This window comes from Cucurbita pepo, chromosome 14 (assembly GCF_057944985.1).
Source record: "Cucurbita pepo subsp. pepo isolate OVF chromosome 14, ASM5794498v1, whole genome shotgun sequence".
Lineage (NCBI taxonomy): Eukaryota > Viridiplantae > Streptophyta > Magnoliopsida > Cucurbitales > Cucurbitaceae > Cucurbita > Cucurbita pepo.
Genome location: NC_141811.1, coordinates 3,934,624 through 3,947,845, shown reverse-complemented (window position 1 = coordinate 3,947,845; position 13,222 = coordinate 3,934,624). Strand labels below are relative to the sequence as shown.

General features: G+C 38.3%; 2 protein-coding genes across 3 annotated transcripts; one reads left to right on the top strand and one right to left on the bottom strand.

Annotated features, from left to right (window-relative positions):
- Positions 1-469: 469 nt before the first annotated feature.
- LOC111810254 (beta-glucuronosyltransferase GlcAT14B) lies at positions 470-4,018 on the top strand. 2 transcript variants are annotated; one of them, XM_023696908.2, is made up of 5 exons: positions 470-610; positions 1,220-1,935; positions 2,015-2,090; positions 2,179-2,294; positions 3,201-4,018. In XM_023696908.2, the coding sequence occupies exons 2-5, from the start codon at positions 1,362-1,364 to the stop codon at positions 3,698-3,700; spliced, it is 1,266 nt and encodes a 421-aa protein (XP_023552676.2). In that variant the 5' UTR covers positions 470-610; positions 1,220-1,361; the 3' UTR covers positions 3,701-4,018. The 2 variants fall into 2 exon arrangements, with proteins under 2 accessions (XP_023552676.2, XP_086973613.1); XM_087117487.1 differs by lacking the exon at positions 470-610 and having other exon boundaries at positions 617-1,935.
- Positions 4,019-4,286: 268 nt separating this feature from the next.
- Positions 4,287-9,385, bottom strand: LOC111809872 (putative serine/threonine-protein kinase At1g54610). Its single transcript, XM_023696335.2, has 8 exons — positions 8,341-9,385; positions 7,917-8,201; positions 7,504-7,821; positions 7,152-7,379; positions 6,087-6,187; positions 5,698-5,809; positions 5,002-5,466; positions 4,287-4,834 (listed from the first exon to the last, which is right to left on the bottom strand). The coding sequence occupies exons 1-8, from the start codon at positions 8,746-8,748 to the stop codon at positions 4,628-4,630; spliced, it is 2,124 nt and encodes a 707-aa protein (XP_023552103.2). The 5' UTR covers positions 8,749-9,385; the 3' UTR covers positions 4,287-4,627.
- Positions 9,386-13,222: the final 3,837 nt, after the last annotated feature.

The window sequence follows — 13,222 nt, the reverse complement described above, 5'->3', positions numbered from 1 at the left end:
AATAATTTAAAATTTTAAACAAGAGTTTGTCTTTTTGAAGTAAAATAATTATGTCCCTTTTGGATCTTGTACATTATTGAATGTTATTTGGTTTAATTATATCATTAACAATTAATTAAACCAAGATTACAATAAACAACAAAAACAAATCTGCAGATAATTCATCATTAATAACAGAGATTAATTCTATCAATCATGAAAATCTAAACTCAACTTTGAAATGAACAGATAGAACACCAAATTCCGCCATTGTTGGAAGTTGAAATGCACAGAAGCTTATAAGATAAGCTGAAATTCACATCAATTGGGAGGAAATTGTGGGGGAAAAAATGGAAAGTTAGGCAAAAACAATGGAAAATCACAAACTTAGGTGCAATAAATCCCAACCCCAAAGAACATAAAAGGCTGTTTTCCTCTCTTTTTGCCTTTTTTTTCTCTCCCAAATCTCTCTGTGATGCAAACACTTGTCCTTCTCCTTCCCCTTTTGCCCAAAAAAGCTATTCCCTCATTTCAATTTCGATCTCTCTAAATCCGCTCGTTGTTCTTTATAATTCCCTCTTTGTTTCTTACACCAACGCCATTGTTCTGCTCCAATCACAGAGAACGGCAGGTTTCTCTCTCTCTCTCTCTCTCTCTCTCTCTCTCTCTCTCTCTAGTTCTTCGTGTTCTTGTTGCGTTTCTCCCTGTTTCTTCCTTGTCTTTTACGTATTCTCTTGCCCCCATGGACGATTCTTGCTTCTTTACATTGTTTTTGTCTTCTGGGTATTCCTGTTTCATCTTCCCAATAGATTTTCCCCTGGTGGGTATTGGGGAAATCGTTTGTTTCTTGAATCCCTTCCTCATTTTGATTTGATTCTTTGATGGGTTTCTTTGGATTCTTGTGATTTTGTTTCTGTTCAATGATTTAAGGATCTGTTCATCTGGGTTGCTCTTGTTCTGGATGATTGTTATGGCATTTCGTTCTTTTAGACTGTTTCTTCATGGATTCTCTGTAATGAACAAGTTATTTTCAACTTCATCGCCCATTTCTTGTCTGATTTGGAATGTACAGGTTAGGGTTTCTTAAGCTGTTCTTATCTAGTTTTGGTTTAGAACTGGGTTGTGTTCTTATTTTCCTTTAAGAACTTACTGATTTGAGGCCTTTCTATATTTGTTATATTCATCAACGTTGTGTATAAGTATGAACTATTGATTTGTTGCATTTGTTTTGTTTCTCAAGGGTCTTGGTCCAAACTTCAACAGCTTGGGGTTGTCATTTGGTGCCTTGATCTTATCAAAAGACTAGCAAATAAGCTAGACCCTGCCGTCAAGAATGATATATAGAAACTAGAGTTGATATCAATCCATGATAAGATCTTGTGATGGGGTCTATGAACATGGAGAGGAAATGGATGTTTCCTCTCGTGTTAAGCTCTCTCATGTTCATATTTCTTCTTGTCACCTTATTCAACCTCGGTCTTGTCTCCTCACTTTACACAATCAATTCATTTTTCGCAATCTTTCCCGCTCAAATGATGACTATAAACAACACGGGTGCCGTTTTTGCTGAATCAAAGATCGTCCGACCTTCACCTCTTAACGAACCAACGATCCCTCGTTTTGCTTATTTGATTTCTGGATCAAAGGGTGACTTGGAAAAGCTATGGAGACTCCTTAAAGCATTGTATCACCCTTTGAATCAATATGTTGTCCACTTAGACCTCGAGTCACCGGCGGAGGAACGTTTGGAATTGGCCTCCCGGGTCAGAAACGAGTCGCTTTTTGTTGAAGTTCAGAATGTTTTCATGATCAGCAAGGCTAATATGGTTACTTATAGAGGACCCACCATGGTGGCTAATACTCTTCATGCTTGTGCCATCCTTCTTAAGAGGAGTAGGGACTGGGATTGGTTCATCAACCTCAGTGCTTCTGATTATCCTCTTGTGACTCAAGATGGTTTGTTCATATCATTTAGCTTATGAACTTGGAATGAACTTATTTGATTTAATGAAATTTCATTGGTTTTGCATTGCAGATCTTCTCTATACGTTCAAAAATTTGGATCGAAACTTGAATTTTCTTGAGCATACAAGCCAGTTGGGGTGGAAAGAGTTAGTATAGTGTTCTTTCATCTCTTTCATATTTGCTCATATTGTGTATAACTTGTTCTTATACTTGCTCACTTGATTGTATTTACAGGGAAAAACGAGCAATGCCGTTAATCATAGATCCCGGTCTGTATTCGAAGACCAAATCGGATATTTTCGACGTCAATCCATCTCGAACTTTGCCTACTGCGTTTAAATTGTTTACTGGTTTGTGTTCCTCTATAAACCTTTGTTCATTTTGCCTTCATCTTCCTAGTGTTTGAAAGTACATTGGGATCATTGATTTGCATAGGAGTTTTGTGTGATTCCATGTCGGTTTGAGAGGTGAACGAAGTATTTCTTTTAAGGGTGTGGAAATCTCTCTCTAGTAAACGTGTTTTAAAACTGTGAGGCTGATGGAGATATAGAACGGGCGAAAGTGGATAATATATGCTAGTGGTGGGTTTGGGCTGTTATAAATGGTATTAGAGCCCGATATTGGGTGGTGTGCCAGTGAGGATACTGGGCCCCCAGGGGGTGGATTGTGTGATCTCACGTTGGTTTGAGAGAGGGAATGAAGAATTCCTTATAAGGGTGTGGAAACCTCTCCCTAGTAGATGCGTTTTAAAATCACGAGGCTGACGACGATATGTAACGAGTCAAGCGGACAATATCTGCTTGTGGTGGGCTTGGACTATTGCAAATGGTATGAGAGCCAGACATTGGGTGGCGTGTCAATGAGGACGCTGGGCCCCTAGGGGAGGGGGGGGGGGATTGTGTGATCCCACGTCAGTTTGAGAGGGAAATGAAACATTCCTTATAAGGGTCTGGAAACCTCTCTCTACTAGACGCATTTTAAAACTGTGAGGCTAACGGCGATACGTAATGGGCCAAAGTGGACAATATCTACTAGCGGTAGGCTGTTATAAGTTTGAACTAGTCTTTACTTAGTAGGGCTCTTTCTTTCCTCATCCAGTAGTCGAGTAGATTCGGTTTCGAGGGGTTATAACATTCCCCAAATGTTAAAATTTACTTGTAAGGAAGATGCTTTGTATGAATCAGTATTGCCAGCCACTCAACGACCTGCGTCGTTGAATCTTTCGAGCAATCAAATAACACAACTCTCTTCTGCAGGTTCGGCATGGATGGTTCTATCTCGTGCGTTCGTGGAATACATCATTTGGGGTTGGGATAATCTTCCAAGAACTCTTCTCATGTACTACAGTAATTTTGTGTCCTCTCCTGAAGGTTATTTTCACACTGTCATATGCAATGTGCCCGAGTTCGCTACTACAGCAGTGAACCACGACTTACACTACATCTCTTGGGACAACCCCCCGAAACAGCATCCACACACGCTAACTCTTAACGACACAGAGAAAATATTCACAAGCAATGCTGCCTTTGCTCGGAAGTTCAAACAAGATGATCCCGTGCTAGATCGAATCGACAAGGATTTGCTTGGTCGAAAGAAAGGAGACTTCACTCCTGGTGGTTGGTGTGCAGGCCACCCTAAGTGTTCGACAGTCGGTAACCCGAATAAACTCAAACCAGGCCAAGGAGCTCAACGGCTTCATCGTCTCATAGCTAGACTGGTTTTGGCCAGTAGGTCTGCGGAAAACCAGTGTAAATGAATTTTGTACAAGTAAAACTCGAGAAGGCAGAAGCAGAGAAGGGGAGACAGCTATATCCCGGGTTCGTTCGAGCATCAACTCGAAGAACGGTGCATTGCTGAAGTACAGGGAGCAGAATTATACAAACCATGGCTACAGCAAACATTATAAACTAAAGGTTAGCACCAATAGTAGCATTAAATGCATTTTTCCACAGGTTGGGATCATTAGAGCTTGAGCTCTACTGTTTATGTAAAAACTTTATCCCATACCCTTTCTATACATGGCTTCATTTTTTTTCCCCTTTATAGTATATGCTTTCTTATTTAGATATTGCAAGTCAGTTGATTGTCCAAACTGCCCTTGTATTTTGAATGGGAAACGAATCGAATAATGAAACCTCGGACACTTTTGCTAGTTCTTGCCCTTTTGTGTCACGAGTGTCACACGTCCCCTGTCTTTTGTGACGGTGACCAAAATCTAAACCAAATCCAAGGGGTTGATCAAAATGCAACTAAACTCAAACTTCAGCCTGTCGTACATATCAATATCTTCAAAATCGAGACGTTGTCGATATTTTCGTCCTTGAAATCATCGAAGTCATGGATAAGAAGAAGAAAATGTGGTAGTAAAATCTTTCTGGTCTCCAACAATTCTCTAGACAATGTCATATTCACTTGAACTATACAGCCAGAAATACAAATTCTCTACAAGAATGGCCAAAATATTCAGAGCCTACATAATTTGCAACCGAGTTACACGTGTTACCTTGCGAGCACGTACGAGAAGAGAGGAAGGTTTTTTGACCCTTTTTCGTCTAAAAAAACTAGGAAGACTTCCCTGTACAACAGGCCAATCATTTGATCACCATTTCTAGAGTAGTATCTGCTCACCTAACAATGAACTCTTTAACATTTGTTGTCGTTCCATATCTACCGATCTCCTCGCTTAATGACCGGAGACGAATAATGAATTTGTTGACATCTGTTTCCCGTCGGCTTGAACCTTCCGTGCCTTTGCCTTGTCGAGCCGAGCTCGTCTTACTGCTTCTTGGATATGGCGATCGTGGTCCTTAAACATTTGGTCCATGTTGCTTGAGGGGACCAGTAATGGACCAGAGTAGTGAATCTTATGACCGTTTGAGCCATAACCCACCTGTTGTATTAGTATTATGTACATGAACAGACACTCAGAAAACCATGGTAAGAGCAAATAGCTCAGCTTTAATGGCTGATATCGACAATCAGTAACGTAAAAAACGATGCCAATGCAAGAAAAAATGCACCAGAAAGCATGGTACGATACGACGCTCGCATACTTACAGCTATAGGGTCTTTGGTGCTGCTTCTCTCTTTGTCGTGTGAGCCTACAATACTGTGATTTGAGAACTTCTGGCCTGGTAGCATCGACGACTCCGAGGTTTCTTTGGAGGAACCAGGAAACCTGCCAATTAGTTTTTTAACCTCTCCTTGTGAAGAGTCAGGCTTTTCCCTGCAATCTTCAGCCAGCATACTTCTTCTAGCTGCAACTAGTCCTGAAGTTGAGAACGTTTCGGCCCCGGTTGACATTTTGGGAGCGTCATCAGAGTTCTTACTAGCCTTTGCCCAAGCAGCCCGCTGAGCAAGTGGCCCTGAATGTGAGGCTTTCTTAGGATGACGCACGTGAGAATCCATTCTTTCTGCTCCTTGTGAAGGTCTAGGTGGATCGATAGGAAAACCCGACGCTTCTTCTAGATGTGGGTTAAACTTCTCACTCCGGCTCTTCGAATTGAACTGACCTTGTCGTTTCTGCAACGAGTAATCTTATTAGCAAAACATTTCAAGAGAAAAACAGAGCAGTTAGACAGACTTTGAATAATGTCATGGATAGGTCGACGTCGATGGGTTAGAGGAAGGGGCCAAAAAGTTTCCAAGACATCGAAAAGCATAAAAACGAGCACGAAAGTCAACTGAAATACACCACTTGGACTCCCTAGCTAAATTGCAACACCCCTTTAAAATGGTTCAACAGAATGATACCTGCATTGATGAGGCTAACTCGGCATTGGCATCAGGTGCAGGGATGGCTCGAGACTCGCTATTTTTCCTTTGCAGGTCAAGTCGGTGTCCCTTGCTTCCTACTGCTCCTTGTCTACCAATTTAACCACAGGAAGTTATTTATAAACCATGTAAATTGTTTTCATAGCACTAAAGATTGGAAAAGTACAGTCCGATAACCGGGTAAAAGATCACAAATCACGATCGATCGACCTGCCTAAATAGATTGACAGTACTCCAGGTTGGTGGTACTGAAAAATAACTCGAGTTTAACTTATTCCAAGATTCATTAAGAACATCAGACATTAAAATTTTAATTCCTTGTGAGATTTTAGCGAGGAAAGTAAGTTGATAAATGAACAATCCAATACCTTCTAGCTTCCTCATCCCTTATCTTGGCATCCAATTCTTTGCTGGGAGGATACTTTGGCAAGCTTGAAGAATCACAAGGAAGAGGCTTTGTTGAAAAGAACTGAAATGAACAATCCAAAATAGTCCCAAAATAAACAAATTGTAGTTACTAAATCAAAATAACAGAAAAAAACATACGAAAAATACCGACGGAGAATAAAAAGCTCTAGAAAAAATAATAGCCTCGTATAAAGTTTTTGGCCTTTCGGGCTTTCCCTCTAGGTTTTAAAAACGCATCTGTTAGGGAGAGGTTTCCACACCCTTATAAAAAATGTTTCGTTCTCCCCCACCGATGTGGGATCTCACAATCCACCACCTTCAAGGCCCAACGTCCTCGCTATCACTCGTTCCCTTCTCCAATCAATGTGGAACCTCCCAATCCACCCCCCTTCGGTGCTCAACGTCCTTGCTGGCACACCGCCTCGTGTCCATCTCCCTTTGGGGCTCAGCCTCCTCACTAGCACATCGCTTGGTGTCTGACTCTTAATACCATTTGTAACAGCTCAAGCCCACCACTAGCAGATATTGTCCTCTTTGGGCTTTCCCTTTCGAGCTTCCTCTTAAGGTTTTTAAAACGTGTCTTCTAGGGAGAGGTTTCCACACCCTTATAAAGAATGCTTCCTTCTCCTCTCCATCCAATGTGGGATCTCACACTCCCTCTCTCTAGGGGCTCCCTTCCTAGCATTATGTTAATGGCTTCCCATAGTTAATCTCCAGAGAGGCTTCACCAACTCAAGGTGAGCTCCCGGAGACAAACAAGATTTTAAGTTACTAAATTTTGAGCAAGGGCTTGAACCAATGGAAACCAATGGCCTTAGAGAATAACTCCAATCTAAGCCCATACCACTAGGACTCCCTTTAAACAGATCTACACAACTCGACTTAATAAATACGACCTACAGTCTACGATGACTTCAAAAATGCCGGGACGACAAAGGGATAAGAAACGTACACACTTGATGAAGATTGGATACTCTGATACAACAGTATTATAAGAAAGAAATGTATCACCCAACACAACATACTTCACTTTTAAGGGCGAGAGCAGCAGAGCCACGATCAGCAGGATCTACCGAGAGTAACATCTCAATGAGAGCTAAAGCTGGTGCAGGGAAATCCTTAAACGTGTCTGCAACACAACGTCGATAGGGCTGTTGGGGCTTAAATATCGTTGCATGTGGCAACCTTGATTTTCTCCAATAATCCTCTGAAGGAGAGCCACAGAGTTTAAATATTTTATGTAGCTGTTCCACCTAAAACATATAAATCAAGTGTCAATACTTGATCTAAAGAAAAGCTAGGAAATCACGATTCCAAACGTGAGATAGAAACATCAAAACATGAGCTACGAGTTTCGTAAAATTAAAAATAATATACCTCTGTTCTTCCTGGCATAATGGGCTTCCCAGCATACAATTCAGCAAGTATGCAGCCAGTACTCCATAAATCTACAGCTATACCATAATAAGTAGCACCAAGTAAAAGCTCAGGCGGTCGATACCAAAGAGTCACAACCCGACTTGTCAGGGGCTGATTTTGGTGGATATCAAAAAGACTTGCTAGACCAAAGTCAGCAATTTTCAAGATGCCATTGTTGTCAATTAAAAGGTTCGAGCCCTTTATGTCACGATGTAGAACTCCACGACTGTGACAATGATCGAGTCCCCGTAAAAGTTGCTGCATGTAACACTTGACCTGCCCCGAGATAAATTACACTTAAGATTCAGAATTAATAAGTGAACCGAGAGCATGCAGATGAGCGTCTTAGAATGCTAAAATCCTGCAGTTACCTGTGCCTCAGTAAACTTCACGCCAGGGTGTGAAGCAAGTCCTGCCAAGTCATGTTCCATGTACTCGAAAACAAGATAAAGGCTGCAAGACATCCTTGATGTGACTAGACCCTCCAGCTTTATTACATTTGGATGATCGAGTCTACGCAATATGTGAATTTCCCTAGCCATAAAGCGGACGCTCTCGGGTTCTAAGTTGTCGAACCTTACTTTCTTCAGAGCAACGATTTTCTTTTGGTCAAGGTCACGAGCCCTATATACATTACTATAAGTTCCTTGGCCAATCTGCACAAATACACATTTTACGACTATTACAATCATCCTAATCTGCACAAATACGCATTTTACGACTATTACAGTGTTTGAGTTAGTTAAGAGGGGGCCAATGACAAAAATTCTAAAGCAAAGCATCAAAAGAACATACTTTATCCAATTTCTCAAAAGAATCAGCTCGTCGGGGTAGCCAGCCTCTGATTGCCTCTCCAGCAACTGCAGCCAGCCATGGAGGCCACCCTGCAGCAACGTGGTCTCCCTCAGCTGCCTTCGGAATTTTACCCATTGAAGGATGTTGAGCACCCATATGCTCCATCTTCTCCCTCTTCCTCTCAAAATTCTCACCCTGCATTCGGCCCGACCCATTAACCTGTTTGTCAATCAACATCACTCTTGCATCATTACCATCGTGCTGATCTTTAGATCGATACACTTCTTCCCTTGTCGATGAAGTCACTCTCGCCACACGCAGGTCAGACGAGGCCTTACTCGACAGCCTCTCCCTTGGACTTTCCTTGCTATCTTCAATAGCAGAGGGCTTACAACAAACGGAACCCATTATGTAAAATAACCACCCCCAACAATACCCTCCTTCAGAATCAATACTCACGCTTCAAATCATCCAATACTAATATATCCTCCTCTTCTAACATTCCCATAACGCGAAAATTCATCAAAAACTCAACAAAAACTCAGGAACTAAACCTAAAACACACACAAATTAGCTCATTACAACAGTAATTAGCATCCAATATTCAATATCAGTAAAACTCAACCAAGCCAGAACAGCCACAACTCCGAATCCTAAGCAATTTCCACAATAAACCCCCAAAATCTTGCCAAATCCTACCAAAATTCAGACTAAAAACATACGCAATAACCTTAATACATTCCGGAACGGCACTCGCAACGTATAGAAAAATCTCTACACTAAATGTAATCGAATCCCGAAAATCATCCACTGAACTTACAGAAAGCCAATAATGAACCAAAATGGATGATCCTCAAGTATTTCCACGTTTTCCAAGGAGAGAAAATGGCCGAGGAAAAAGAAATGCAGAGAGTGAAGGTTATGGAGTGAACTGGGACCTGAAGAAGGAAGACATGGATGGATCTAGGGCACAATGATAACAGAAGATGAATCAAAGAAACGGAAAATCGTAATTTAAGAACCAAAAAAAAAAACGAAATTATCATAATTGCCTCTCTGCAGCTTTCAGTATGAGAGAGAGAGTGGCCGCGAAGTGCCCATTGAGACATTCTTCTCCATTTCTCCACGCGCTTCTCATAGTACGTGTTACACACTTGATTATAAAAAAAAAAAAATAATAATAATAAAACCTTTAAACTTTAACCTTTATTTTTGAAAAAAAATATAATTTTTTTTAGAGATTTGACTTTAAAAATAAAAACTTTAACCTTTGTTTGTCGATCTCGGTAGGAATCTCGAGGGGAGTGAAATCGTCATGCCATATAAAAACAAATATGCGTCACCCGAAAAATAAGCGAGCTATATCTATCTATATCAAATTTAGAGATTGACTTTGATTTATTTTTTTCCAACTAAAAATCTTGCTCGTTTTTTTTTTCTTTCTGTTTAGTCCACGGGAGGGCTAGTGAACACATGAGCTTTCTTCTCAAAAGAGAGTAGCCCGAACAATGAAAAATTGATATTAAAAAAAGCTTCTAATTTCGTATCTCTTCTAAAATTTTAAATTTTATTATTTTATAAATAACAAGATTAAGCTGAAAAAAATATTAAAATATATAACATTAAACTAAAATTATTATTAAAAAAAACACCCATTTGAAGACTAAAAATAGACATATTAATCTATATTTAAAATTATATATTTACCAAAAATTATGATTGTATAATTGTTGCGCGTATAAGACACGCGCGTGAAAGGAGAGTGGAAGGGTAGCAATAAATAACGCCCCACTCCTCTCGCTCTCTTTTCCCTCTGTCTCTGAGCCTCAGAGTTTCTGCTCAGTGATGGTCGTTTGGCTTTTCTTCTCAATTCCTTTTTATTAATTAATTAATTAATTATCTATCTATATTATAATAATAATATATTTATTTATTTATTTATTTATTTTAACTTTCATAAATACAGTTAACTAAGAGTGTAACGATATTTTAGGTTGGTTGTCTTAGTGACTCGAACAACATGAATAAAATTCATATTTCAACCCAACCATTTATTTTCGAGCTGGGTTGAATCGTCGGGTTGTTTTTTTAAATTATTATATATAATAATTAAAATTTCATAAAATTTAAATGTCAATTATTTAAAAGTCACAATTTATCACTAATATATGTTAGAACATCACTAACATTAATTACAAAAATAAAATATTTTTATTTTTAAATAATTTTATTCACTATTATTTATTTTTATTTGGTAGAAAATTGTTTGGTTGAAGATATGAACAACAACAAACAAAAATAGTATTTTTTTTGTTTTTGTCGTCATAATTAGTTAAATTTACTGTACCATACCATATATATTGATGATTCATTTTTTTATTTTAATTTTTTTTACCATTTTACTTAATAATTGCCTTCAATAAATGAGTTATATTTATTAGAACACGGCATAATTAATAATATAATCTAAAGAAGTCATTTTTAGACTAATATAAAATATTTGGAAAAAAATTAAATTTAAATCACGAATTTAAAAATAATGTTGATTAATTTACACGTAAGATATTTAGTTTCATTAATTGGTGACACGTCATTATAAGGGGGGAAAAAATAGCCATAAATGGAGGGTGGATAGACTTGGACCCATTTAGATGTATCTCTCTCTGTACGTTAAATTATCAGCAGTTGTGAAGAAAAATCATGCACATGAAATTTATGGCTATGCTTTATTTTTCTTGGACCAATCTACCCCTACATGGGACCCTCTTGTTTTCCTTTTCACTTTAGTGAAATTTATTTCACATTAAGGGTATGGTTGGAAAACTCCGCCGTCCATGTTCGGTTTTGTCTGAATCTTCGTGAGAGAAGGATTTCGTGAGCCACTTATTTCTCTGAAACAAGAGGAAGAGGCTCGGGATGGATTTAGGAGTCTTTGTGCGAGCTGATTGTGACTCGAGATAGAGAAAGACCTCGTGAGCCACTTATTTCTCTGAAACAAGAGGAAGAGGCTTGGGATGGATTTAGGAGTCTTTGTGCGAGCCGATTGTGACTCGAGACAAATTCTTCTTCTTTTCTTATGTGAATTTGATTTATCTTACTGTCGACTTCAAATACCTAAATGCAGCTTGTGTTAAATATGACTCATTTAAACTTCCCGCTCTTCTTTTATAAAGAGTGTTTCGTTCTCCTTTCCAGCTGATGTGGGATCTCACAATCCACTCCCTTCAGGGCAAACTTTCCGCTCTCCCCTTATAAAGGGTGTTTCGTTCTCCACCCCAATCGATGTGGGATCTCACAATCCTACTCCAAATTCCGGCTCTCCCTTTATAAAGGGTGTTTCGTTCTCCTCCCCAACCGATGTGGGATCTCACAATCCACCCCCCATCAGGGCAAACTTCCCGCTCTCCCCTTATAAAGGATGTTTCGTTCTCCTCCCCAACTGATATGATATCTCACATCCACCTCCCTTCATGGGCCCAGCATCCTCACTGACACTAGTTCATTTCTCAAATCGATGTGGGACCTCCACCAAATCCACCCCCTACAGGGCCCAGCGTTCTTACTGACACACAGCCTTGTGTCTACCCCCTTCGAGAAACAACCTCCTCACTGGCACATCGCCCCGTGTCTAGCTCTGATACCATTTATAACAGCCCAAGCCCACCACTAGCATATATTATCCTTTTTGGGCTTCCCCTCAAGGGTTTTAAAACGGTCTGCTAGAGAGAGGTTTCCACACTTTTATAAAAAGCGTTTCGTTCTCCTCCCTAACCGATGTAGGATCTCACAAAATACGTCTCTATTTTTTGGATTATGAGTCACATACTTCCTTCATATTCAACGTTAAATGTTTTTTAGTTGAAACAATCCTACACTGGATGACCTCTTGAAAATTTTGCTTTATTCACCGAAAATACAATTCAAGACAAATAGGTAACGTAACCATATTATAAGAAAACGTCAAAATTATTATATTGTAATTTATTTGTTTATGATGGGCCTATATGTCATTTTGTCTCCAAAGAGCCCAACATTATTAAAGCCTTTCTCATGGATGCAAGTAGACTTTCTTTGTATATATTGAAAATCCAATTTTTTTATCCACAAATAATTGAACCACAAGCCACGTCACATTAAAAAAAAAAAAAAAAAAAAACAATAATAATTTATTTTGTAATTTTAAAAAAATTATAATAATTCCTCCGACTAAAAATAAATATGGAATTAATATCACATAAATTTAATTTACCAAACTAAATACAAACAAATAGAAATTCAACAAACATTTTAAAAAAATCATATATTGTACATCAAAAAGATTGCTTGATAATGATTTTTTATTTTTTAATATGCTTAAAAAAACATATTAAATTCATACTAATTAATTAATTAATTATTAAATAATATTTATTGAAAATAAAAATTTTAAAAAAATTATGAAGCCCTCCTTGTGAAGGGCAACTTGCATTATATATAATCATTATTCATCAATTGTGCCAACTTAATATAAAATTCCTTTTTTTATTATTATTTAAAAGTTTAAATATACCAAAATCTTATTATTTATCATTTCTTTATAAAAATTATATATTATTGAACGTGCCATCATTAAATTTAGTTCTACTTGACGCGATGTAATATATATATATATATTTATTTATTTATGAAATATATCGATTTATTATGATTTTTTAATAATTTTTAATAAAAATTATATTGAAAAGATAGAAAACTTTAAAATAACTATATTTGTTTAAAAAAATAATAAACGGAAAAAACTTACTTAGGGGGAATACGATCCCTACACAAATAAATTGGGAATGTTGCAGAGATGGGAATGAAATAGGTAGCGGGGATGGGCTTCCCGTCCCTGCGCACGCCC

What these genes read in the sequence shown, in the direction of transcription:
- LOC111810254 (XM_023696908.2), top strand. Translation starts at nt 1,362, where the DNA reads ATGGGGTCTATGAACATGGAGAGGAAATGGATGTTTCCTCTCGTGTTA. An exon ending in AGCCAGTTGGGGTGGAAAGA is followed by an intron (nt 2,091 to 2,178) that starts GTTAGTATAGTG and finishes TTGTATTTACAG; the next exon opens with GGAAAAACGAGCAATGCCGT. An exon ending in TGCGTTTAAATTGTTTACTG is followed by an intron (nt 2,295 to 3,200) that starts GTTTGTGTTCCT and finishes TCTCTTCTGCAG; the next exon opens with GTTCGGCATGGATGGTTCTA.
- LOC111809872 (XM_023696335.2), bottom strand. Translation starts at nt 8,748, where the DNA reads ATGGGTTCCGTTTGTTGTAAGCCCTCTGCTATTGAAGATAGCAAGGAA. An exon ending in AGTTAGCCTCATCAATGCAG is followed by an intron (nt 5,467 to 5,697) that starts GTATCATTCTGT and finishes TACTCGTTGCAG; the next exon opens with AAACGACAAGGTCAGTTCAA. An exon ending in GCACCAAAGACCCTATAGCT is followed by an intron (nt 4,835 to 5,001) that starts GTAAGTATGCGA and finishes CTAATACAACAG; the next exon opens with GTGGGTTATGGCTCAAACGG.